The sequence below is a fragment of the Propithecus coquereli genome, unplaced genomic scaffold, assembly GCF_000956105.1.
Source record: "Propithecus coquereli isolate 6110/MARCELLA unplaced genomic scaffold, Pcoq_1.0 Scaffold301, whole genome shotgun sequence".
Lineage (NCBI taxonomy): Eukaryota > Metazoa > Chordata > Mammalia > Primates > Indriidae > Propithecus > Propithecus coquereli.
Genome location: NW_012148631.1, coordinates 164,646 through 192,173, shown reverse-complemented (window position 1 = coordinate 192,173; position 27,528 = coordinate 164,646). Strand labels below are relative to the sequence as shown.

The following is a 27,528-nucleotide window of genomic DNA, read 5'->3' as shown; positions in this document are numbered from 1 at the left end:
GAGCCGTTACTGGGTGCTGACCTTCTGACTTGTGCCTTCTGCTTCAGAACCCTCCATGGCAACGACATTTCCAGCGTCCCCGAAGGCTCCTTCAATGACCTCACATCTCTTTCCCATCTGTAAGTAGCTGTATGTCTCCACGATGTGCATTCAAAACAGAAGAGCGTGCGAGTGTCAGGGTCGGTGTCACCACTGTGAACCTTCCGGTGTATGTTCTTCTTGCATGTGTGTTTTCCTACAGCGAATCCGCACCGTGCACATTGCCTTGTTCGCTGCCTCGGCTGCCTTCAAAGGCATCTCGATTGTGCAAACAATGGAAATATTTAATAAGAATCAACAGAAAACACTTAACTATGTGCTAAACACTTCAGATGAATTCTCTCATGTGTTTCTTACAGCAATAAGGCATTTTTATCCCCTTATTATACACGATGAGATTGAAACTGAGAAACGTTAAAGAATTCGTCTAAGAGTTGCACAGCTAGTAAGTGGTAGAGTCCGGGTTCAAATCTCAGGTTGCCTTGACTCTAAAGCGCATATTCTTAACCACTCCGCTCTCTGCATCAGGTATTCCCTTCTTACTGTATACAGGGAAAACTGAGGCCCATGAGTATTAGGTGACTAGCTGAAAGTCACTACCAAGTCAGTGAGACGTGGGACTATAACCCAGGTTTCCTAACTCCTAAGCCAGACTTCTCTTCTCTAGATCAGGGAGCTCTACTTTTTTTAATTATATACCTATATCAGTGAAATTTTTTGATTTTGTATTCCTCCTATATATGTATTTAATTATTTTCATATTGTGTACATACACTGTAATACTGATATGCGTACATTATAAAACATTCAAAAATAGAAATGTTAAAGGATACACACACACACACACACACACACGTGTGTGTGTGTGTGTGTGTGTGTGTGTGTGTGTGTAAATGTGTATTTAAAAACAGAGGTTCTAGTATTTTCTTCCTGGATACCACGTTGGAGATGTCTGCACTGAACCTGCCCCTTCTCTCCTGCGGTTTCAAGCTGAGTGCTCTGAAGCTGCTTCCTAGGCTTCTGGGTACCAGAACCTTCTCTGCAGAGTACGTCCTCCAATAGACTCTTCAGCTGGGCACGAGAGCCAGAGAATCAGACATCCAGAGTTCTAGGAAGCTCCCTAGAGAGGCTGGGATGGGGTTGAGTTAGGATTGACTCTTACCAAGGTGGGTGAGAGCCATGCCTCCAAAGTGGGCAGGGCTTGGTGGGAGCTGAAACATCTACAGGATTGGAAATATACTCTGATACATTGACCTTGCCCCATTGGAGACTACTTCTCCTCTGGTCCCCATATCAGACACCCCCAATCTAGCTAAAGTCTGGAATACAGAGCCTAGGAGTCAAGCTGGGCAGAGGACCCTGAATTCCTGTTCTGCCTCCTAGGGCGCTGGGAACCAACCCACTCCACTGTGACTGCAGTCTGCGGTGGCTGTCAGAGTGGGTGAAGGCAGGGTACAAGGAGCCTGGCATCGCCCGCTGCAGTAGCCCCGAGCCCATGGCTGACAGGCTCCTGCTCACCACCCCGACCCACCGATTTCAGTGCAAAGGTAGGTGCTGCTCCCACCCACCCTTCTCTGCCCCTCGTGGGGTCTGCTGTTTCCAACAGCCCGTCAAAGTGGACCTCTCAGCAGATGTGGCTTCTAAAACCATCACCCTGTCTCTTCCGTGGGTCAGACAAAGAGACTCCAATGCTGAGACCGATGTGGACCCACATGTCACTCTCCTCACCAAGTCCCTCTGGCGGCATTTGTCACATCTCACTGCCTTCTTTCTATACATTTCTTTGCATGGTTACGAAAACCTTTCACCTGCATTTTTACCCAACATTATTAGAGCATAAGCATTTCCCATTTTACTAGGACAAACTTTTTGTACATGTGATTTTTATTGACTGCATCATTATTTAAACAAACTACTACAGAGTTCTTATGCAACAGGAACTATGTTAAGCATTTTTTTCATGTATTATTTCATTTTACTCTCTAATACCGGTATGGCATAGATTTTAATATTACCCTCATCTTTAAAAATGAGAAAACTGGGGCTTCATCAGGTTGAATGACTTCTTAAGATGACACTGTTGGGAAGATTCGAGGCCTTTCTGATTCCAGAATGCATGACCACCAACCTGTCATATTCCACAACTTACTTAATCAGTTTCCCGTTTTGAATCTTTATTTTCTTTTTTTACTTACCATTGATGCATAAAGATCTTTCTCTATTTGAAATCATGTCCTTAGATAAGATTCAGAGAAATTACTGAGTCAAAATATATGATCATTGTTTAGGTCTTCACACATATTGCCAAATTGATTTCCAAAAAGGATTATAACAAATTTACATTCCCAATAGCACCTTTTGAGTGCCTTTTTCATTAGACTCTGTCATTATTTTATCTTATTTTCTAATCATTGCTAATTCAATAGATTTTTTAAATGTCTCCTTTTATTTTGTCTTTAATTATTGGGGAACCTGAATTATTTTGTCAAAAATGTATTTCTCATTCGTATTACACATCTGTCTGTTAATGTCCTTTGCTCATCTCTTAGAGTTTAATGTTAATTTTGATTCACAGACATCCTTTACCCTCTAAAACTTGAGTGTGTCCGACGCTTCTGCTGAAAACAGAAAAATATTCCATTGGTTTAAAGCTAATTTTAATTTTCCTCCTCCTGCTTCCAACATATCTAATCTGACACTAAAGAGGCCCGCCTGGACCTAGAATAGTGTGGATTTCAATCTTGGCCTCATAGTTTGGAAATCACTTGAAGATCTTCAAAAGTTACTGGTGCCTGGGTCCATCCTCTAGGTTCTGATTAAATTGGTCTGGGGTACAACCTGGGTGTGGGGTTGTTGAAAGCACCGCAGCTGGCTCTAGTATAAGGCGACCAACTCGTCCTGGGTTTGTCTGGGACCTTCCTGGTTTTAGCACTGAAAGCTCTGTGTCCTAGGAACCCCCTCAGCCCCAGGCAAACTGGGACAGATTGTCTCCCTATTCTAATGTGCAGCAGGGTTGAGCCCCCGGTGCAGGCTCGCAATCAGGCCGTACTGTTTACCCGCCCACAAATTGTCACTCACTGGAGTTCATCTCAACCCATCTCCGAGTGGATGACTGCTAGTCTCAGGATCATTTACAGGCCAGACATTAAGTTAAGTAGGGTCTGTTTATCCAGGGCTCATTGTCATTGTCAAAGCTGGCTGCAGCAGCAGGACATGGCCCCCTTTGCAAAGCTCTGTGTGGGGACCATGACCTCCCTCCAGCCCTCACAGCTAAAGAAAGCAGGACACAGTTGGCACTGTCATGGAGGCAAGCGGACCTGAGCACAGTTTGCCATCCGTCGTCAGCATCACTGCTGTGTCCTCTGGGGCCATCCATTTCTTACCTCCAGGATTTTACAAGGAGGACATCTATATATGCCTTTGGACCAAGCACTGTCCCCTCTGTAGCCTGACACAGACTATTCCATGGGAAGGGGTGTTTGGGGCAGAGAAATGGGAGGTCCAAATGGAGCCTGGGCTGAGAGCTTCCCATAATATGAAAAGATACACAGGGGGTTCTAATTATGGTGCATTGTTTGCAGATTAGCACCAAAATCGGATCAGGCTAATTACAGTAATTGATTTGACTGCAGAAGTACTTCTGAATGATGTCCCACTGTGATTTTTCCTCACTGGACAAGGGCTGAATTAATGGGACTCTAGCTGGACTGGATGTGCTGGCTGGGAGAGCAGGCTGCCATCTGGACATGGAGATGGGGAGGGGCTGGCAGCTGCTGAGGAAGGGACCAGAGCAGAGGGGAAGGAGGTGTGACTGTGAGCGCACTTGGGACCTGCCATCAGCGCTCTGTGGTTTTGCTGCCCAGGGCCAGTGGACATCAACATCGTGGCCAAATGCAATGCCTGCCTCTCCAGCCCGTGCAAGAACAATGGGACATGCAGCCAGGACCCTGTGGAGCTGTACCACTGCACCTGCCCCTACAGCTACAAGGTATGGCAGAGGCCCCACCCCCACATTTGTGCCCCAGGGAGGGGCACCACGCCCTGCAGACCCTCCCTTCTCCCAGGGCAGCCTGGATAACCACTGTACCCCAAAGTGGCACTTGCCAGTGACACTCCCGTTGTCCTTGGAACTGGCAGGAGCTGCCTGGTCATGTCACACTCATGCCAATCAGAGATGACCCCAGGTAGTCTTGACAGTGATGCCCTGAGACAAGGAGGAAAGGTAGCATTTGTATTGTCTTTATGGAACATGGGGAAACGAAGTGTCAGAGAGTAGAAGTGCTTCCAAATAGAGACATCCCTTGAACCCACTGTCCTGACTTCCCCTCTAAGGGGATTTCCAGAACCGCACCCCCCCACCCAACAATGCCCTTAGAATGGCCAGCCAGGATACAGGGATGGGGGATTGAAAGTCCTGGGGTCTGCCAAGCGCATCCATGCTGTTGACGGGCTCAGGTCAGCCAGCAAGGAGATGGAGGCCCCAGTTCTCCCCTCTGTGCTCCCCAGAAGTCTGGGTTAATTCCAAGACAGTCCTTCCCTCTCTTCTCACCCAGCACCATCCAGAGCACATTGTCCTGCCTCTCTCCTAACACCTGTAGCATATGTCACTGACACCTACGGAGTGCAGACCGTGTGCCTCCCTGCTGACACCCACAGAGTATGGATTATGTGGCGAGCACTCTGCTTGGCACTTTACTCCCCTTTTCTTCTTAAACACCCTGGGAAACCTCTCAAGAAGGTCTCATTAATTCCCATTTTATGCTTGTGGAAACTGGGCCTCCGACTGGCAAAAGGGCTTGACTCAATGTCCAAAGCTTATAAGCAATAGTGTTGGATGAAGACCCAGGGCCATATGATTCCAAAGCCCAGGCTTTTTCCCCAGGAGGGTTTCCTGGATAGCTGAGCCCCTCACTGTGCCTGGCTGGGATCTGCCAAGCTGTGGCTCCATCCTCTTCTGCAGGACCCTCCCAGGTTCCAGCCTTCCAGGGCACCCACCGGAATGCACTGGCAGGCCCTGAGTTTCAAGACAGCCCTGCAGCTCGCCTAATGCACGCACCTGGTGCAGGCTGAGTGAGACTGGGGTGGCATGTCTGGGTCTCTGTCCCCAGTGGGATGGTGCATGTGTAGGGACAGGCTTGAGAGGCGGCGTCACTCTGGGAAACGAGGCTACTTAGTGTCTTTCTCAGTTGTAGCGATGCTTCTAGCAGATAGTGTCAGAGTGCCACCTATGGGCCTGGGATAAGAGATTCCCTTTGAAGCCAGCCACCCCCAAAGCCTCCAACTTACCACAGAGTCCCAGACCCATGTACCCTAAACACACACATGTACACACACACACACACATACACATACACACACACACACACACACACACAATTATTGGCAAGAGAAGAGATTAAGACATAGTTAGGAGGTGTGAATCTTCTGAAACTCCCTTGTGTGGATTCAGTGGAGAAAACTCAGGCTGTAGGATTACAGAGAAGCAGGTGTGGATCCAGCTTTGTCATTTACTAGCTCTGTGGCAGTGGCCAGTAACCATCCCAGCCTTCCCATCTACAACCCAGGACCTGCTCACAGGTTCACTGTGAGAAACAAACGTACGATAACGTATGCAGTACACCTCGGACAATACCTAGCACTCGGTAAGCACTTGATAAGCTGGCATATTGCTACCTTTTGCTGTCACCCTTGCATGGTGGTCCCTCATACCAGGATGTGAAATAGGCCATCGGTAGCAGGTGGCGTGTTGCTGGTTTCATCAGGCATTAGCAGTCTGCGACGCTATGAACTGTCAAGGAACTTTCTTTGTTCTCCTAGAAACTGTAACATGTAAATTTATAACAGTCCCAATTCCGTAGATGTATAATCATCTTGGTGATTATAACCACCAAGTAAGGGCCAGGCACTCATTTGGACCTTATGCGTTTATTCCCTCCTCTAGTTTTTATAGTCACCTTATGAGGTGGCTACTAGTATCATCCCCATTTTAAAGACAACGTAAACAGTTTCACATTCTGAGTCCTGCTTCCTTCTCTTTAAAATTGGCCTGAGTCTGAACGAAGTGGAGCTGAATTTGAAGTCCAGGCTTCTCCCAACTACCCTTGACCGCACCGTAAACCATGCTCTGGCCATCACAGTCAGAGCAAAGACAGCATCTGCAGGGCTATTGCAGGATAAGGCCATTTGTTTAGACCTTGGTCCCAGGATTCTGACTATCTTGTCAATTTCAGAAGCATTTGAACAGAGATTTTGATCTTTAAGAAACTGTTGGGTCCAGACAGGTCTTGGGTATATGATGATGATGGTGATGAAAGTGATGATGGTTATGATGAAGGTGATGGTAGTGATGATGATGATGATAACTGTGATAACTGTGACAACAGTAACATTAAGAGCCAGCATTTATTGAGTGCCTACTATGTACTGAAGTGCACTAAATGAGGTACATGTATTTCTTTGCATACTCTTCATCAAAGCCTGGGGATACATTTCCTAAAATGACCATTATTTTACAGTTGAAGACACTGAGCATAGTAGGTAAAGGAGTTGGGATTCGAAGCTCAGAGCCAACTGATTCCAGAACCCATGCTCTCGGCCACTGCATTCACTGCCCATTGGCGAGCGCAGTGATTGCAGGCACTGAGGGTGAGGACCCCTAACCATTTAGGACCTGTCTCAGTTTCCAAGATAGAAAAATGTAGAATGTGGCAGTGGAAAGAACACCAAGCAGGACCCGCTGAAGCCTGTGCCTGGCTGATGCATGACCTTGGACAGTTCCCACACTTCTCCTCACCTCAGTTTCCTCACCTATAAAATGGGGCAGGTGGAATGAAAGGGCCCTTTAGTTGTGGGTTGCATCACACACACACTCCCTGTGCTGAGTCTGTTCCTCCTGCTTTCCTTCCTGCCAGGGTTAGCGCCCACTCAAGCAGAGCGACGGAGGTAGTGGTTCTGGATGGGTCGCTAAATTAACAACAATCCCCAGACACCACAAAATCAAGCTCAAAGTTGAGGCATTTGTTCACCTATTTCCAGATATCTCAATTTTTCCATCAACTGGCTGAGTGACCTTGGAAAGCGACGATATTACAAAAAAACATAGCGAACGCTCTTTAATGTTTGGTAGCAGCTACTGTTAATCTACTATAATGCCAGGCCTTTGTGAAGCAGTTCAAACACATTATCTCATGTACTACTCTTAATGATCCTATGAAATAAGTTTCATTATCCTCTTTTGATAGGTGAAAAAACTAAGATCAAATAACTTACCCAAGGTCCCACATTAGGAAATCCATGAGCTAAAACCAGAACGCAGCTACCTCTTGCAAGGAAATCTAAACCCTTAACCACTTCACGAGTCAAACTCTCTCTAAGCCTCACTTTCCCCACCTGTAAATGGCAATAGTCATGAAGAGCTGCTGTAAGCATGAAAAGGGGTTGTGTATGCACTTCGCCTACCTCAGCCAGGATTCAGCAGCTACTCATAAAGGGTGGTTATTTTGCTGCTATTTTAAGATCTGGGGAAATAAAATGTATCTGTTGTCTGCTTTTTCAGCCATTTAGTTTCATGCACATATGTTCAGTATCTCAGAACGGTGCTTCTCAAACTTTAACGTGCCCAAGAATCACCTGAAGATCTTATTAAAATGCAGGTCCTGATTCATTAGACCTAAGGTCGGACCTGAGATGGTGCATTTCTAACCAGCTTCCAGGGGGAGCCAATGCTACTAGTCCAAGGACTGCGCTGTGAGTCACAGGGTTTTAGAACGGCCCTCCTGGCTGCATCTCAGAAAGAGTTTCCAGTGAAGGCAGCTGTCCCCCAATCTCTTTGAAAGGAAGCCAGGAGGCCCAGCCATGTCCTTCACACGCACCCTGGGGGTGGGGTGGGGAGTGGAAAGTGTGGTGGGGGACCAAAGAGCATTGCAGATCTCGTGGATTTGAGCAAAATGAGGCTGAAGAGAATTGAATCAGGCTAATTATCCAGGCATTGGCAATGGGGATTATTTCTCAAGGACATGTAGGTGACAGAAATCCCCACCTCCAGGCCCAATTACCGTGTCATCAAGCACTAGGATCCGCCTCCTGGATTTCTGCGCTTGGCGTAATGGACCGGAGAAGACACTGCCACCCCCACCTTCAGAGGAGGGTTCAACCTGGAATCGTGGTATTCACGAGTTACCCAGAGCAGAGAGGCTGGCCCAGGCCGGGGGCTAGGGAGGCCCTGCCTGGACCTTCTCAAGGGTGTCCTGTCCTGCCCCTCACAGGCCGTCTGTCTACCACCACCCCGCTACACAGACCTCCTGAACTAATTGTCACAAACCAAAGACCTGAAATTGTATTTTAATCACCCACATTGAGGCCTGCCTCAGACCCCAGTCATCGTCATCGTCATCATCATCATCATTGTCATCATCGTTGTCATCGCTATAATTGATGGAGCTGCCATTAAGTGCTAGGTGCCTTACATGTACATGATTTCTAATCATTAGTTAGCTCCCCACAGGGTGGGTATGATTATTCCATTTCATAGAATGAAAGCAAGGCTCAGAGAACTAGTCATTTCCTCGAGGCACACAGCAGCCTAACTAGAATTTGTACCCCAATCTGCCTCCCCCAGGAACCCGTGTTTTGGGAGGTGCAGACCAAGGGGCGCACATAGAGCTCCTGGCGCTGGCGTGGGACTTGGATGTCTGGGTCCAGCTGCTCAGCTGCCTGTTCCACTTGGCGCTGTGCGATCCTGGACTTATTACCTCACTTTCCAAGTCTGCCTTCCCTGTCTGGGAAAATGAGTGTAATAACGATCGTACCAACCTCACAGGGTTGCTGTGAAGCTGCTATGCGCTCATGAATATAAAACACTTAGCATGAGGCCTGGAATGGAAAATGCGCTCAGTAATGCGAGTGAGAATTAGCACTCCGGTTTCCACTCCGCACTCGGACCTTCGGAAGGGGGTCCCTGTGTTGCTCTGGTTCAGGAGAAACCCAGATACCTACACTCTCTCTCTCTCCTTCGAGAAACCTCTCGCTGGCCCCTTAGCTGTGACAGGGCACGAGGAGAACGAGGCAGACACAGCCTGCGCCTTCCGGCTGCCCGAGACAGGGCCTGAGGCTCCGGCTTTGAGAGAATCTGCAGCGAAGGCTGTGCTGTGCCCAAGGCCGCGGGCCAGTTGGCAGCGACATGGCAGCCAGGAAGCCCCAGTCCCATTCCGTCACAGGCACTGGCAGCAGCAGCGTAGGGAAGAGGGTTTGCTCAGGCAGATGGCGAGCAGGTGGTGTGGCAGTGGGCGGGCTCCCATGATCACCCCCACCTGGCCTGTGCCCAAGGCCCCGAACCCAGGGCCCGAAATGAATGCAGCGAATGCTTCTGCAGACCCCCCACCACCTGGTCCTGCACGGGACTGCTTGCCAGGCCTTGGGTGCAGCCCTGGTCCATCGGTCCAGGGGACAAGCAGCAGCCAGAAGGCCAAGAAGGGTTGGGCTGCTCCCTGGGACTCGGGTCATCCCGTCTCTGCCCTGGGGCACTGCCTCAGTGTCTTTGCTCTCACCATTCCTGCTGCCTGACGTGCTCCCCCCAACCAACCTGAGAAGCTTGGCTCCTTCTCAACTCAAACGTCCCCTTCCGAGGGCCCTGCTCCGAAGGAACCCCATCCCACCCAAAACTCTCTATCATAGGGGCTCTCAACCGGGCCTAACATGGACTCCCCTGCAGAGCTTCAGAATAAATGCTGATACCTGGAGCCCACCCCAGGCCATGCAAAGGTCGCTCTCTGGGGTGTTGTCACAGGAGATAAGGTCTGCTGGCCACACTTCAGCCTTAGTCGCCCCTATTCAAGTCATGGATTATATTTCAGCGTCAAGGAGGCTAGTAGTAATGTCATCTACTAGCACCTACAGAATGCCTTCCGTGTGCCAGGTGGGTGCCAGAGTCTGTTTGCATTGCTGTAAATGAACACCTGAGGCTGGGTAATTTATAAAGAAAAGAGGTTTATTTGGATCAGTGGTTCTTCAGGCTGTATAAGAAGCATGACACCAGCATCTGCTTCTGGTGAGGGCCTCTGGAAGCTTCTACTCATGGTAGAAGGCGAAGGGGAACCCCATGACATGATAAGAGAGAAAGAAGAGAGGGGAGGGAGGTGCCAGGCTCTTTGCAGCAGTCAGGTCTTTCGGGGACTAGTAGTGGGAGAACTCACTCTTACCTCAAGGACAGCACAAGCCATTCATGAGGGATCTGCCCCCATGATCCAAACACCTCCCACTGGGCCCCACCTCCAACATTGAGGATCAAATTTCAACATGAGGTTTGGAGGGGACAAACATCCGAACTACATCGGTGGGATACACAACATGCAGCACTTCCCCATGTGAAAGCTCTAGTGTAATTCTCATCACAGCCCCACGAAGTAGGCTTGGAGAGGTCAAGAGGCTTTTGCAAGGTCATGCTCAGCCAACCCAAAAGAGATGGAGCTGGAAGGTGAAACCAGCTTTGCCTGAACCCAAAGCCCACACTCTTGCCCTACAGTTTAGGATGGAGGAGGGTGTGAATTCTGGGAAGTAGTGAGGGTGGAGCCGGAAACCGAGTTCTCAACAGTGCTACCCTACTCACTGCAGAGTGCCTAGAGACAAGGGCTCCCTGTGGCTCCCCCCACGTCACACAGCAGGCTTGTCCCAGGGCCTCCCTGCAGCCATCTCCCCAGCTTCATCCTAGGGGTCTCCTTGGCCACGGCAGCCTCCCTAACTGGGCCCTTCTCCCTCTTCTGCTCCTCAGGGCAAGGACTGCACCGTGCCCATCAACACCTGCATCCAGAACCCCTGTCAGCACGGAGGCACCTGCCACCTGAGTGACAGCCACAGGGACGGGTTCAGGTAACAGCTCAGCCCAGCTGCTGCTCACCTTGGTGGGCTTCCTGGGCAGACTCCTGGGGCAGGCTGAGGAAGCAGAACTGCGTCCCCTCAGGGCCACTCTGTGCCACACTCTGCGCAGCCCCTTATGAGAACAATCTCTTGAGGGAAGTACGATCGAGCCTATCGTAGGGATGAAGAAATGGACACATCCGAGGGATAACCCTTGCCCAGAGTTGCACAGCTAGTCAGCATTGGAACAGGGATTTGAATCCAGAAGCAACCGCCAGTCTCCTCCAAGGGAGGCCGCAGCAGCTGGCTAAAGTCAGAGAAGGATGGGATGCCGGCTCGGAGACCACCAGCCTGGCATTCCACCACTCTTTTCTACGTTATAAATAGTAACAACAGTAGGAAGCATTGATTATGTGCTCACTATGTGCCAGGCGCTGACTAGTCTTGCATTAGCTGATTTAAATCCTCTCATGACCCTGCCTGCCAGGTGGGTATTACCCCCACTGAACAGATGAGGAAACTGAGGTGCAGACATTGACTTGCTCTAGGTCACACATCCCAACACTCATTCCTGGATCTTCCGGCCCCACCTCCAGCCCTCCTTCCTCCCTGGCACTAAGATTTCAGGAAGAACAGGGGAGAGAAGCCACTTAAGTTTCTCTCATCCCTGCCCTGGGAGTGGGATTAGGCCTCCACCCAAACCTCAGGCCCCTTCCTGCTTCTCGCCTTCCCCAGAAACTTTCAGATGCCCAGTTTCCCTGGCCTGTGGCCCTGGCAAAAGCAGACTGTCGGGAACGGGCTTCTTTGGCCTCTAGTGAGCCGGTAGGGTGGGCAGCAGCAACCCAGCAGTAAAGGCCAGGGCACCCGGTGCCAAGCTCTGTGCGGACATCTCAGAGCTCAAGTTGCAATTAATTATCAGAAGCACTCTGGCCAGAGGCTGCTGTGTGGTCTGTGGAAGAAATCAGGTTCTGGGCTCCCGGTTCCCCTCCCCAGGGAACCCGGCCCGCCCACACGTCCACCTGCCAAGGCCAGCCCAGTCAAATTCTGTCTCTTGAAAAAAGTGAAATTCAAGGCAAGGTTCCTTTTCCTGCCTGGAGGCAGCCAAACCACCCACTCCCGCCCACTCTCAGAGCAGGAATGAGCAGGGAAATCTATCTCACAGAGGCGGCCACAGGGTCCCAGCCAAGAAACACGCCTCCAGGGCTGAAAGCCTGGTTCTGCCCAGGAGTGGGGTGGGGGATTGGGGCAGGGAAGAGCTTCCCCTGCAGGTGGCTGGGTTTCTCCCATCTCCCCAGGTGGTGCGGTGAGCAGAAGTATCTCCTTTCCATACTCAGTCATTGAAGAGTCTCAAATGAACTGGGCCTGTTTTTAGAACTTAATTTAAAGGAAAAGGGCCCAGAACTGCAGGATTCGGGGAATTTGGGGGGAGGTTAAGGCAGCGAGGCAAATGCTGGGGAGGGATAGCGTGCATGTACTCCCAGGAGTAGGAAAGTTCTTCCGCATCAGGCCAGCACCTGGTGGGCAGGCAAGGGGGAGGGGTGCTTGTCAGGAAGAGCTTTGCTCCCCTGGTGCCCCCTGGAGTAACTCCCCAGGCTGCTGTAACACACACAGACCGGGTGGCTTTAAACAACAGAAATTTAATCTCTGGTAGTTCTGGAAGCTAGAGGTCCAAAGTTAAGGTGTCATCAGGGCCACGCTCCCTCTAAATCCTCCAGGACAGTATCCTCCCTGCCTTTCCCCGGCTCGGCTCCCGGTGCTTTGCCGGCATCTTTGGACGGCAGTTGCAGGGCTCCCCTCTCTGCCCGCGTGGTCACGTGACGTTCTCCCTGCGTCTGTCTCCTCACACAGCTGTCGTCTTATAAGGACACCAGTCCTGTTGCATTAGGGGTCCACCCTCTTCCAGTAGGACCTCAACTCATCACACACCTGCAACAACCCTATTTCCAAACAAAGTCACATTCTGAGGTACTGGGTTAGGACTTCAGCATCTCTCTTTTGAGGGAACACAATTCAACCCGTAACACCTCTTGATTGCTGGAATTCTGGAAGCATTACCGACCTTGCCACAGAGGTGCTTTCCTAGTCTTGCTGCATCACCTGCTCACACAGCAGAGGCCAGCAGAGCCGGCCACACAGGGGCGGAGACGGGAGACAGGACTTGCCCTGACCCCACAGCTCACTGGTTGCTCAGCAGCCTGCGACGACAGGGGAGACTTCAGCCTCCTCCCCCGCTCTGTCCGCTCCATGACCCCCCTGCTCCCCTTGCCAGCCACAACACCCACTGCCGGGCAGTCCTGAGACTCTGGGGGGCCAGAGCAACTGGTCTTCAGGAAAACAAACGGGCAACACCTTGGTTTTAAGACTTCTGAAAACCTACCCTCTGTCTGGCTCTGAAGAAGTGGCCTTTTTCATGAACGACCCAGGTCCCTGGCAGAAAAAAGGAATTGGAGTCCTTCTGCTATACCTGAGAGCTCGGGCCCAAGAAGCCGCTGGCCTTTCATAGCAAGTGTGGGGGGTCTTCAAGAATCGGAGGAAAGGAGGCTAAGCAGGATTCTGGGCCTCTGAAATTCACTTCCTGTTAGCTTAGTTTACTTTTTCAGCTAAATCCCAAATCACAGCAATCTCTGAAGGAGAGGCCTGGGATTCCCGGTGGGAAGCCGGAACACGCTCACACATGGGGTGTGAATCCCTGATGGAAAGGCCGGGCTGCAGAAAAAGCAAGAGCCACGTGGTGCTTATTCACCCGCGTGCTCCCCACGCACCCTGCCCTGCATTATCTGCTCGGACTGACTTTGCGTGCCCAGTCCTAGGGATGGGACCAGGGTCAGGCAGGGGTGAGGGCAGTTGAGGTTTTTATCCGGGAGATTTAACACTCTGGTGACAAGTGACAGAAATGCGTCCTGCTGACTTATGGGGTTTGAAGCCAAGTTCCCGTGAAGGCCTCAGCCTTGGCAGGAGAGGGGTCCTCCCGCTCCACCCCTCAGCCCCCAGAAGCTGGAGGGGCTCAGAAGTGGTAGGAGCACGTGGCAGGGAGAAGCAGCATCCCCAGTGGAAGGTTAGGAGGGGGGGTGGTTTTGTCTAGAACTTAAACCAGCGAATGATGAGTTCTGAGCGTTTTCCATATGCGATGGACCCTCCTAGTGTTTTGCTTGTATCATCTCATTTAATCTCCACGACCACCCAAGGTCAAACAGCGAGGAAGCAGCAGACTAGACTTCATTCCTGGGAAGCCCAGGTGCAGAGTCTGGGATCTTGGCCGCTGTGCACTACCTACCCCAACCCCCCGAGATAGAAAGGCTGCCTTAGAGCGAAAAAAAAATCCCTAAGAGGGGGATGTTTATTACGCTTCTCTTTGTCTACAAAGAGACTGCGCCTCATAGAAGCCGAAGAGAGGGTGGTTTAGGAGACAGCTGAAGGAATTCAAGCCATATCCGGAAAACCACTCCCAGCTGGTGGGGGAGTGGTGAAGGCAGCTTTGCTGGTGGGAATCGGCCCCCTGGCGAGGCAGCCAGAGCCAGGGGAGAGACGGTGTTGGGTGGAGACGGGGCTGGATGAAATGGCCTTGCAGGCTCCCAGGGGTCTTTCTGCCCAGGACCCTAAGGCTTCCCGTGTCCAGAGTGCTGTCTCGGGTCTCCATCCACAGGAGAAACCTGGCTAACTGTGTGTCTGCCCCTACCTTTCTCTCTGCCACCCTCCCGACCCCGCTGCCCGACCCCTGGCTCCCCTCCTCCCCACCCCACACATCCCCAAAGCTGTTCCTGCCCCCTGGGCTTCGAGGGGCAGCGGTGCGAGATCAACCCAGATGACTGTGAGGACAACGACTGCGAAAACAACGCCACATGTGTAGACGGGATCAACAACTACGTGTGTGTCTGCCCCCCTCACTACACAGGTGAGGTCGTGATGGGCGAGCGAATGAGCGGGTGGGGCAGGGTGGGGGTGTCACTAGAATAATGCCATCTGCTTAGCTTCTTCCAGGAACCCCACCTCCCTTCTCCCAAGACCCTCTGTGCCATGAGGGGCTCCCCAAAGCCCCTGTCTGTTTGCTTCCCCGTCCCCACCACCCCCGCCAGCAGCCAGCAGATCACTAGCCCTTTCCCACTCCGAAACCGGTTCCCAGGGCTCCGCCAGTGTCCGTTCATTCCGTTGTTGGCCGTCCCCTCCTTTAGGGACCCTGGAGACCCAGTGGTGTTTGAGGCTGGCAGAGGGCACTTGCACTATGTTTACGTTTTGTTCAGGTCTAGGCAGCCATCTCTGGAAATCTGCATTTTCCAGATACTCTGCTAGGAGCTGGGGCGACAAAAATGAGCAAGACCAAGTTCCTTCTCGTAAGAAGCTCAAAGTCAGGTAGAGAGAGACATGGATTCAATAGAATGAGAACACACACCTGTAAGCCTGGGGGTTGTGAGATCACAGCGAAGGAAGCTAACCCAGCCGGGGAATATAGGAAGGCTCCCTACAAAAGGTTATTTGTTGGGAAAATCATTCTGCCCAGCCATCCCCAAAGCATAATGCCTTTATTTCCTGTAGTAACAGCCCCTAATAAGGACAGTCAAATACACCATTAGATTGCGAAGCAAAATGCCACTGACTGGTGCGAGCACAGCCTGCTCCGTTACGAGATCAACCTGAAGTGGCGTATCCCAGACTGGACTTGCATAAATTTCATGAGTTATTTGAGGAAAGGGCCCCATGGCCAAGGAAGTTTGGGAAGTACTACATGTAATAAGAACCCTGTTCTTGGCACTCCATGATACAAATTACATATTAGAGCTTCTAAAAATTCCTGCTTTAAAGAAAGCTGTGTACGTTAACCCAGCAGTTCCCAAACTTATTTGATCTCAGAGCTTCCCTCTTACCCCACCCTGGAACACCATTACCAACCAGGGATCTTGTGTTGCAGGGAACATATTTTAGGAAGTACTAGCCTAAGGCAAGGGGAAAATGAGGACGGTGGCAGCTCAGGGACGCCCACAGCCCAGCCTGCTGGAACCTGGCTTTTGGTGTCAAGAGTGCGGTGGGAGGTGGGGATAGAGGGAAGATAAGGAGTGCAGAGACAGAAGCAGTCGTTCCCCTTGGCCCTCAGATCCTGCGGCTTTGTCAAGCCTGCAGCCCAATAACCAGGTATCTCTGAGCACACTCTTGGGACTGCTGGAATGTGCCGTGGCCAACTGAGACAGGCCTGCTCTGCTATTCCGGGCCTCCTGGCATCCCAGACAAACCCTTGTGCTGGGAGAAGGTGCATATAAACCTGCCAAGGGTTTACCTCCCTTATGCCCTATGTCTTCTGAGAGTTGAGTTGTAGCCAAAAGTTGCATTAACAACAATCAGCACTTATTGTGCACCTGCTGTATGCAGAGCACTGAATTAGCCACTAGGGATGCCAAGAAGTCTAAGGTATGCACTCAGCTCACAAGGGGCTTCTGGTCTTCCAGAAATGAATCGCTGTGTAGAGTTAAATCCTGTGTCCAGAAGAATCAGCTTAGAGCCGGAAAAGAAAGGAAAAATCCCAGCAGTAAAGAAGGGGAGGGTAGAGGGCCTCAAAACAGGTTTTGTGGCAGAGGAGGGGCTTGAACTGAATTTACGGCAAGCAGATGGCAGTGGGAAGGGAGCTGAGGAGACACTGAGGAGATGGTTTCCTGCCCCAGCTGAGGCCTGCCCGGTTCTGCAGTCGACCAGGCTGCACTTGTGATTTGTGGCACTTTGCTGCCGAGAGTGGGGCGTTGTGGTTTTCTCCATCCCAGAAAACATCCAGGTTCCACACAGATGCTTGTCTGCCTCTCTGGTCTCTCCAGGTGAGGAGGAAGAGGAGGAGTCTTAAAAGAACACAGTGCCCTCTGTGGTCCTGAGAGGCCCAGGGCAGAATGTGGACAGGAAGGGTTTAGGGGCCCCCTCCCAGGACAGGGTACGGGGCAGCTTGTCCCCACCACAGCAGAGAACAGACTCGGCGGCTACATCTGTCATTCGTTCCTACCCATCCAGCCCTCTGCCTGTCCTCCAGGAGCAGCCGGCCAGGAGGCCTTCTCCACCTGCCCCACCCCCACACCTGGAGAGGATGCCCACGGTCAGAAGTTCCAGTGTCTTAGATCATGCTCCACCTGGCTTTACCGGGTGGAATTTAAGGAAACCCAAAACTCAGATCCTAAAAATCTGGTGTTGCCTCCCCCCACATTCCTAAAGCACGTTTTCAGGTGGCGTGAGCATTTCAGGCTTATCTGCAAGGGCCATCCTGGGTATTTAAGACCCCGTTAGGCATTTAGTAGCAGTAGGAACTTCAAAGGCAATGTTTGAGATTAGAACTTCAAATTCCTTTCATATTTCCTTCCCTGAAAAATCCAAAGGCTCGTTTATCTCTTGCAGGTGAACTATGCAGGTAACCTTTGTCCGCTCCTCCATGAAGCCTCCCCTGACCTCCTGGGGGGAGCTTCTGGGTCCCTCTTTGTGCTCCCCAGAGCTCCCCTTTGCATTTACGACTCTGTGTTACCACTGCCTGCTCCTTTGCAGATCTCCCCAACTAGGCTGTCGGGGAGGACAGGACTGGGTCACTGTTGTATCCCCAGTACTTGGCACAGTGCCTACCACTCTAGAGGTGTTCAATAAATAGGTGCGGAATGGAAAAACAAATGAATAAGCATAGCCCAAGGCCAGGGTCAGGCATCCTGTGCTTTCAGCTGCAGCTGGTCCTGAATGATCAAGTGAAACAGCCAAAGGTGTATGGCAGTGCCCGGGAGAAATCTTGCCCTCTTCCCACTGTCAATGCTAAGCAAACCAGGCGGAGGTAGAGGAGGAAGCCTCCACAGACAGGGAGAAGGCAGTGCACCTGGCATCCATGACCTCCTGACCCAGGCCGGATGAGACTGATCTGGCCAAGGTGTCCCCCAGTACCCTCTCTGAGGCCTGACACCTCTGCCCCTGTCCCTGCCAGGTGAGCTGTGCGATGAGGTGATCGACCACTGTGTGCCCGAGATGAACCTCTGTCAGCATCAGGCCAAGTGCATCCCCCTGGACAAAGGATTCAGGTAAGACTTGGCTTCGTGCCTGGGAACTCTGCCTCCAACGGTCTGGGTTTGAGGCAGAGGCTGTGGGTGTGTCTCTCTCTCTCCCTCCCTCTCTCTCTCCCTCCCTCCTCCCTCCCTGACATGTGCTTTTCTGTATCGCTGAACCAGATGTGATCTAACTCAGTCTGTCTGTTTCCCTATGTGTGTGCCTTTGTCTCTTTGTAGGTGTCTCTCTAAGTCCTTGTAGATAAATAGATTAGATAGATAGATGCATACATACATACAGAAAGATACATAAATATATGCCCCCTCTTTCTCTTCCCCCACTCCCCTGGCATCTCTCTCCTTCCCAGCGCCAGAAGAGCAGAGCAATCCCACTGAGGAAGCAGAGCCTAAGGGTATCTGGCCGCCTTCCCTGTGTGCAGCCTGACAGTGCCCTGCCCCACGCCCCGTGGGTACAGCAAGTTTGCCGGCTTGTGCACCTGTTGGGGGCGGGGTGCAGGAGCACGGGACTCGGTCCAACAGCCATGGCCATTGGTGGAGCTGTCTCCACGGTGAGCAGCGGAACCAATAGAAGCCAGGGGAGCACGCAAGCACTTCCTAGAGTGGATGGAGAGGCTGCCTCAGGAGAAGGCCACCCAGTTCTTGAGCCTGAGAATCAAATGGCACTCCCGGGAAATCCCTCCTGGGCTCTGTCCCCACCTCTTTCCTCCACTCTCCTTCATGAAAATTTGTGCTGTTGCCTCTTCTGGAGTAGATCCCGAGACCCTGGAGACCTGGGATTTTTCTGACATTGAGAGGGATATCCCAGAACCCTGTGGCCAAGAACACTCCCCCGTCCCCTGAGCCACCTTCTTTGTGCAGCTGCCTCTCTCTCCTCCCCCGCAGTGTCCATCCACCTCCAGGGAGAAGCCTCTAGCACCAAGGAGTTAGGGTTTGGGGGAACAGGCAGAGACCAGAGCAGCTGGGGGCCCCAGGATGGGCCCTCAGAGACACCTGAAACCCTGCAGAGCCTCCCCGAGTGAGGGTCCTGGGTCTGCGGCATGGTGCCCGGCTGACCAGCCTCTGCAGGGCAGCAGCTCGAGCTCCAGGTCTAGATGGGTCTGGGAGCCGCCACCACCCTGAGTCTGTCCAGTTCTCAGTCGCAAGGCAGAGAGTTCTCAGACCCTGAAGTGTTGTAGACTATGAGTCTATGCTGCCAACCTTCAGACTTCATGGAAACCCAGGATCTTAGAAAGCCCAAGGCCGATGACATCGTAAAATCACAGAATCTTGGGAATTTAGAATTGTGGACTCTTGAGAGTTGTAGAATCTCCGAAACTTGAACTTACGAACTCTTAGAATCCTAAAATCTAAGACTCATGGGTTCTAAGCATCGTCCCCACGCAGCCCACAGGTCCTCATTGTGCACAGCGCTGCGGGACCATAAGATGGGTTTGATTCCTCTCCGTAAGGCCCTTCCCACGGTCCCAGGGGAGGCAGGTTTGACACAGCAAACATTCAGAAAAGAAGGAATTTCTGGGCCCGGTGATTCTGGCTCTGAGTGTTGCTAGAGCAGAGAAAGAAGCCCTCCCCCTTCAGAGAGGGAGTGTGAGGTGACCCTGGAAGGGTGGGTGGAATTTGGATGGGCAGAGAGAAGGAAGGAGGGCCCCCTAGATGGGAGAAGAGTCCAGGTCAGTAAAGGTGAGAGGGGGACATGAGCATGTCCTTTCCCGCGTTTCCCTTTTGCATTTTGACGTCCCAAGCCGAGAGCTCATCACCAGGGACAATGCAAGAGGTGAGTTGAGGCCTCTCTGGTTTTGCTGAGACCAAAGGAAGCATCAGCCCTTCCATGTACCCACCCCGTTCCAATGCACCTCATCTGCCCCATCCTTCTCTGAGATGTGCCATGTGGGACTTTCAGGCAGTCTAGTTACCTGGGGGTGAGAGATGCCTCCCATGGTGTCCCCCCTCCCAGGTCCCAGGATTTGACTTCAGTTTAAGGCTGCTCTTTACCAAGTGCTGGACACTGTGAGGGGGCAGAGTGAAGTGAAGAGTCAGAGAGGAAGGAAGAGACACGTAAAACGCAAACTTGAACCCAAAGCAGAGCAGACTAGACTGGCAAGCAAAGTGCTTGGGGTGTGCCCCGGAAGGGGCAGTCAGTGGTGAGAGGGGAATGGGAGCTATGAAAATGAGTAGAATCGCCAGATGGAGAGGAGATAAATGGCCCCTGGGCTGAGTGGGCGAGCTCAGAGGATGCTGGCTTGAAGGAGCACTGGTCAGAGGTGGACCAGGGTGATGCAGGTTGTGGTTAGAAATGCTAGCGTTAAAGCTGCCAGGTTGTCACGATCCTCTGGCAGTGAGCTTCCTGGAAACCTCACTGTCTATTGTAATCAAGGCCCTTGGATTCTAAGACAATATAGGAAAGAAAGAAACCAGTCTAGCTTTCATAATCTTGAGATATTTTATTTATACATAACATCTTCTAAGAGACATTATCTTGAAGAGGGTTACAGGCCAGCTCAATAATGTTAGCTTTTTGTTAAAATGTATTTAAATAAAAAATGCCTTCTTCCAATGCAACATTTTATCATTTTATGCCCCTTGTCTCCTATCACCAAACTACTCCTATCCCAAAGCAGTCTATAAGGGTATTAGCAAGAGATTTGCAGTCAGGGCGAACTTTGCCCAAATTCAAAGATCTTTCTCCTTGGAGATCTCCCCGTATGCTCTTCCAATGGAATCTCAATGATGGGCAGATAGTACCTGCCCATAAACACTGAAAATAATAGTAACAAGAACAAAGATCACAGCGACTAGCACATACTGAGAACTTATTCTGTGTCGGGCATGGTGCATTATCTCATTCATGAAGCCCAGTGATCTTAGAATGTAGAAAGTGTTATGCACGTTCTCCGAGGCTGGCTGGGGTGAAGCAAGCTGCCTATGCACACAGATAAAGAGGGGTGGGTTGCACGTCAGTCTGGGCCTGACTGATTTCTCAACTAAATCCAGAGACTCCAGATGTCCTGGAATGGAGGATAGCACTTGGTTACTTCCCCTCGTGCAGAATCAATAAATCCAACACATTAAAATGCATAAACCTTACACTTTAACCAGAAGAAAGATAAAGGCAAACATTTGAGAGCAGTGAGGAATGCAGGTGATACCACTGGCTGTTCCTCTTTGGTCGACAGAGGGATGTCGCATAGCTCTTGCTACTGGAAAGAGGTCCACAAACAGCAGCATCAGTCACATGCGAGCTTGTTGGAATGCTTGTCCCCAGGCCCCTTGAATCAGAAGCTGCATTTTCACAAGATCCCTGGGTGTTTTGTGTGCTCATTAAAGTTTGAGGCCCCACCATGCGAAGAGGGTTGTCGCATTAAAAAGAAGAGTAATGTAAACACATTTGCCTCCAGACTTCTGCTTAGTCTGGGAGTGAGGATAGCTTCCCTAATTCCTGTTAAAAACTTCATCAATAGCCTTGAAGTCTATGCTTAGAGAAGAAAAGGAAAGAAATTATCCTGTGAGTATTGGGCAGCTGTCATTGTCTACGAGAAGGCAAAGAGCTTAAGTTGCTCTGCAGGGACGATTGTGACTTTGGGAGGCACAAGCACAAATGCCTCCCAGGGCCAGCTGGAATGCAGCAGCAGAGGGTGGACAGTGGTACGTGGCACACAGGCCCACAGAGGCATTCCCAATTTGTTTCTTTAAAAGACTCTGGCCGAGCATGGGCTATGATGTATGTTTGCAAATTCTGGTGCAATGGTAGGTTACATGTTTCAAATTTGCCAGTCAAATAGGTCAGATCTTAGCATATCTCATAGTTTTTGAGCACAGGTCCAGTAAATCCTCAGATTCCAGAACTTGTCCCCCTCAGGGATACCCTGCCCTCTCAGTTCTTGCTTAGCCATAAATCCGCAGCCTGCACCATGCTCTGCAACCCCAGTGATGCCAGGGTCCACTTGTGGGTCTCACCCCACTTCTGTCCACTCCTAAAGAGGAGGAGGGAGGACCATCCCTGTGCCTGATTCTTCCCCAGTCAGGCTCCTTCTGTGACAAAGTAAGCTTTCAGAGCTCTGGCTCCCCCTCCACCCCACCTCCCCGCCTGTGCGGCCTCCTCCTCCGTCTTGGGTAGGCTGTGGCTGTTGCATTTACTCTGCCCAATAGGATTCAGCTGGTGGCTCAGAGAGGTGCACGGGCTTTGCCCGAGGCGGAAGAGCCGGCAAGCATTGTGCTTACACGTGCCTGTGGGTGCACCCAAGCCCCTTGACTCAGCCCCTTGGTGCCCTCGGGTCTGTTTCTGTCCTGGGATTTTGGTGTAGGGTCAGCCCAGACAGAGGAGTGCAGAGACGTGTGTTTCTGGCCCACACGCTCGGAGGCCGGGTTTCAGCCGGAGCAGCTTTCTCTGGGCAAGCTCGAAACGTGAGCCAGCAGGGACAGGGTGCAGCTGCCGACATGCTGCTCTTCGGGGAAGGGCTGGACCAGTGTGCAGGGCCTGGGGGCGGATAGCAGCACCCGTCCTCTCGCCTGGGGAATACGAGCCATTTACTAAGGCATAAGCGACTGTGCCCTTCTTATCCCAGTCCAGATCTCTGGAGGAGAATGAACAGGCAATAAAACAAAATCAAGGGGAGGGCAAACAGCACCACTTTCCTCTTCGTCATCGTTACCGTCTTCTACATATCACGTTGACCGTTTACTCCACGTTCACCCAGTGCATGCTGCAGAGCGTATTGTTTCATGTTTAAAGCAACCATATGGGGCAGAGTTGTTTATCATCAGTCGCATTTAAAGATGAAAAAACCGAAACGCTCTCCAGGTAACGAGTGACTGACGTGCTTAGAACAGTGACCGACACACTGAGCGTGAACTAAATATCATCCCTCCCCAGGGGCCTGGGGAAGGGCCTGCACTGCTCCCGGTGCTCTGGTTGCTCCCGTGTGTAAAGGATAAGACCCTCCCTTACAGGGTCCTGGGTGGCCTCAGGGAGACACTCAGTGAAAGGTGCTTGGCACAGTGCCTGTCACAAAGGAAGAGCCAAACCAAACGTCAGTTCCAGGGAGAAAGTGGCAGATCCAAGCCAAAGGGTGTATGATTCCCGCCCTCTGCTCCTCAGCCTGGCTCCTAAAACAAGACTGCCCCCCATGCAGCAGACAGGCACTGACTTCAGGGAACAAAGGCCGTGGATTGCCAGGGAAACCTGGCATGCAGCAGATAGGAGACAGAGGGAGAGGCCACCTGCTGGGGGCCGGGGCATGAGAATGACCACCTGGGAGCTGGCCCAGCCCCAAGGAACAGTCTCTCTTTGCCTGTGTTCCAGGTGCGAGTGTGTCCCTGGCTACAGCGGGAAGCTCTGCGAGATAGACAATGACGACTGCGTGGCCCACAAGTGCCGCCATGGGGCCCAGTGCTCAGACGCGGTCAATGGCTACACGTGCATCTGCCCCCAGGGCTTCAGGTACGACCAAGGGCACCTCAGGAGGAAGACAACCCAGGCCAGGTGGCAGGGGCGGGGCTGGGACGGATGGGCTGCAGCAGCCAGGATGGAGACCCAGGCCCAAACGGCCCTGGCCCTGATGGTGATGACATCGACATTCCCCTTACCCCTTTTCAGCCCTTACACTGTAGAGCGGATGTTGTTAATCCCATTTTGTAGATAGGCAAAGGAGCTACCTGGGGCAACTCCATGTGGAAGTTGGGCTTCGGTTCCACCTCACGTGGTGTCAAGCCTGCGTGTGAGGCCACCTAACGGAAGATGCCACCATCTTAAAGCCCAGCTTGCAGGGTGGGGACAGCCACGTGGCTCCTTTCTAGGCTAGAGAACACGAACATTATGCTGCCCTGGTGGCAGAAAGATGGAGGTCAGCGGGAGGACGTGGGGTCAGCCTCTGGAATCAGTGAAGCCAGAGGCAGGGGAGGTGGCAGGCGCTGGCCGGGAGTTAGGAGCTGTCTGGGGGGCATGTGGAAGAGGGGCCTGCGTTTAGCCCTAGCCCTAGCCCCACTCAGGCCAGAAGGGGAGGGCAGGGGGAAATTGGCAGGGAGGCAGGGATCACCTTCAAGGAGGGTCAGACTGGGGACAGTTCTGGGTACATCAGTACTCACTGGACAGCGTCAATGCAGGATGTGCCTGGAAGGAACTTTGGAGTTCTCAAGGCCAGTGTTTCTCAAAGCCCAATTGAAACCGTCTGCATCAGAGGGTTGTGAAAATACAAATGCCTGAGCCCCATCCCAGAGGTACTGAATTAAAATTTAGGGATGGGGAGCAGGGACTGGGAGTTTGCCCTTTTTAAAATATTATGATAAAATACCTGCAGCATAAAATTTACTATCTCAACCAATTTTTAAGGCTGCAGTTCAATAACATTAAGTACATTCATAGTGTTGTGGAACCATCCATCTCCAGAGCTTTTGCATCTTGCAAAACTGAAACTCCATACCCATTAAACAAGAGCTCCCCATTCCCTCCCTGCAGCCTCTGGTAAACTCTATTCTACTTGCCATCGCTATAATTTTGACTGTTCTAGGTACCTCCTACAAGTAGGATCGTACAGCATTTGATTCTGCTTTCTGACTGGCTTTTTTCACTTAGCGTAATGTTCTCAAGGGTCATCCGTGTTGTAGCATGTGTCAGAATTTCCTGCCTTTTTAAGGCTGAACAATGTTCCATTGGATGGACGTACGACATTTTGTTTATCCACTCACCTGTCCCTGGATGGAAATCTGCACTTCTAACCAGTTCACCCCAGGCAATTCCGATGACACTGAAATTTGGAGACCTCTACTCTGGTCCAGCTCTGTTATTTTATTTTTATTTTTTCTTAAAGACGGAGTCTCCCTGTGTTGCCCAGGCTGAACTCAAAGCCCTGGGCTCAGAGAAAGGGCCAGTTAGTAGTAAGTCAGTGAGTCAGTCTGTCTCTCTCCACTCGCAGAGGCAGACCTGTTTCGTCTTATAACGAAAAGCTACTTGTGTGAAACTGGGGGGGGGGAAAAAACCCTGGGCTCAAGCGATCCTCCTGAGTAACTGGAAGGACTGGCGCTCAGCCGTGCCCGGCCCAACTCCATTATTTTAAAAATGGGAAGACGGGGACTTAGAGAAGGAAAAGGACTTACCGCAGGTAGTGGCGCGGCTGAACGAGAGCCTGGAGCTGGCTTCAGTTCCCACGTCACTCCCCGCTCTGCTACAGGTTCTTTGGCCTAAATAACTGTGACTCCTCTTGGCTGTTCTCCCATCCTCCCTGCCCTGTTCTTCACCCTCCTTCTAGCGGGCTCTTCTGCGAGCACCCCCCACCCATGGTCCTGCTCCAGACCAGCCCCTGCGACCAGTACGAGTGCCAGAACGGAGCCCAGTGCATCGTGGTGCAGCAGGAGCCCACCTGCCGCTGCCCCCCGGGCTTCGCCGGCCCCAGGTGCGAGAAGCTCATCACTGTCAACTTTGTGGGCAAGGACTCCTACGTGGAACTGGCCTCCGCCAAGGTCCGGCCCCAGGCCAACATCTCCCTGCAGGTGCGCCCCGCTCTACCCTGCCCTGGAAGGACCTCAACATGCCCCTAAGCTCTGACTGTTCAGAGAATAGCTGAGATGCCCCAGGTTTTAGCAGTCCTACTCTTCCCCGAAAGTGTCACCAAGGACAACACTGAGCTTGAGGGCATCTGGGCCAACTCCATCTGGAAAGTTCTACAGATAACTCCGAAATAGCTCTCACTGAAAACAGCAGCCCCCACTTCCAGCCTCATTCACTCATTCCTCTAGAAAATATTCATTCAACTATTATATGCCAGACACTGTGCTGGGCAATGAAGATTCAATGGTAGACAAGGCAGACGAAGCCCCTTGTCCAGGGCAGAATGGCAAGGAAAGGGACAGTGACAGCCCTGGGTGCTGTGGGAGCACAGAGGAGGGGCAGTGACCCCAGCCTGCTGGGAGGAATCAGGGAAGGCTCCCCAGAGGCAGTGATAACTAAGCTGAGATGGGAAGGATGAGCAGGAGCTTGCTTGGTGAAGGGCAGAAGCATGCAGGACTGAGGGGACAGGGAGAAGAGCAGAAGCGGGGTCTGTCAAGCCTGAGAAATGACGTGCAAAGGCCCAGAAATACAAACAAGCAGAACGTTTTCTGGGAGTAGAAAACCACTTAGTATGAACCAAGTTCTTTCCTAACTTCTTCCAGGCTCCTTACCTGTGGACCTGAACATGTTCATTCCAAACTGTGTTTCTGGGCAACATAAATGCTATTCTAGCAGGCGAGGAGATGGGCAGACAGTGTGTATGACGGAGAAAGAACGGCCCCTGCAAGTAGGCGTGCTGTGGAGGGGGGCCCCAGACACGACCAGGGGTTGTGGGCCAGCTCGTGGCCCCTGCCCTTGGGTCGGGCACCTCTGGGTGCTGCTGGGCACCAACTGGGCTCGGCCCTTCTTTGGGTTATGGCCACGTTAGCCCAGGTTTAACCTGGAGCTTATACAGAAAATACTCATTCAACCAAGCTCTATGGAGCACCTATACGTGCCAGGCTCTATTCTAGGCACTGGGGCTACAGAAATGCACAAAAAGTTCAAACTACTTCAGCTTGTGACGCCCACAGCCCAGTGGACAGGCCTCTGCGGTGAGGGTTGACCCAGGCACAAACGAGAGGGAAGGTCTGTTGCCATCGTCCCCTCCTGCCTCCCTCTGTCCCACCCACCTGGGGACCGGATTATTGGGTCCCAGCTAGCCAGGGTGGCACCCAGTGCCCCAACATCCAAATGTCCCATCAGACCCACCTGCTCCACAGCCTGTTCCTCGGGCCTGATGTGCCTGATGATGGGAGCCCAGCGACCAATCCGAGAATCCCATTCCTGCAGCCAGGTGGCTGGCAAGCGAGTGCCTTCAGGGTGGCACCTGCTGAAACCAGTGACTCTCAGCCTTGCAGTGCTTTCGAATCACCCGGAGAACTTTCTAAACTATCTTTGTCTGCGCCCCAGCCCTGAGAGAGTCATGTGTACTTGGTCTGGGGTGAGGTCCAGACGCCAGTATTTTTTAAAACGCCCCAGATGACTCTTAGAACAGCGCCTGCTTCATCGTACACACTGAATTAGATGGTAATTGTTAGCATTTTCTTGGTAACTATCATGCTTTATGCAGAGAGACTGAGGCGCCAGCGCAGGGATGTGGGCGGGATCACACTGCTCCAGTGGGACAGGGCAGGTTAGCGCTTGGGCCTCCTGACGTACATAAATGTGCGAACTCAGTGGTTCGTAGGAAGGCGCTCGATGAGTATCTGTTGAAGCGGTTTGCTCAGTTGGCCTTTGCTGACATGTGACTCTCGGCCTTGCCTTCTGGGGACTCCCAGACTAGATGGAGGAGGGAAGAGGGGCATGAATTCGGACCCAGCACAGGTTCAGCAGCCACCGCCTGGGAGAGCGCTCTGTGAGGGGGTCGGGGAGGTTTGGCCTCAGGTAAGCCCTCACACACATGTCCTGGCCACTGTCCCCAGGTGGCCACTGACAAGGACAACGGCATCCTGCTCTACAAGGGAGACAACGACCCCTTGGCACTGGAGCTGTACCAGGGCCACGTGCGGCTGGTCTATGACAGCCTGAGCTCCCCTCCAACCACGGTGTACAGGTAAGGAGCTCCCTCGTCCCCTCCCGCCGCCCGCGCCTCCGCACCTTCCTGCCTCTGGCCCT

General features: G+C 52.0%; 1 protein-coding gene across 2 annotated transcripts in view; it reads left to right on the top strand.

The window, feature by feature from the left end:
• Positions 1-27,528, top strand: part of SLIT3 (slit homolog 3 (Drosophila)) — a 593,250-nt gene that overhangs the window by 550,206 nt on the left and 15,516 nt on the right. The window contains exons 24-32 of one of the 2 annotated variants that reach the window (XM_012649737.1): positions 48-119; positions 1,423-1,586; positions 3,903-4,027; positions 10,805-10,902; positions 14,643-14,782; positions 17,816-17,909; positions 23,191-23,328; positions 25,133-25,373; positions 27,336-27,466. In XM_012649737.1, coding sequence (XP_012505191.1) covers positions 48-119; positions 1,423-1,586; positions 3,903-4,027; positions 10,805-10,902; positions 14,643-14,782; positions 17,816-17,909; positions 23,191-23,328; positions 25,133-25,373; positions 27,336-27,466 — 1,203 coding nt within the window. Of the gene's footprint in view, positions 1-47; positions 120-1,422; positions 1,591-3,879; positions 4,028-10,804; positions 10,903-14,642; positions 14,783-17,815; positions 17,910-23,190; positions 23,329-25,132; positions 25,374-27,335; positions 27,467-27,528 lie in introns of both variants that reach the window. The other variant, XM_012649736.1, reaches the window with a different exon arrangement.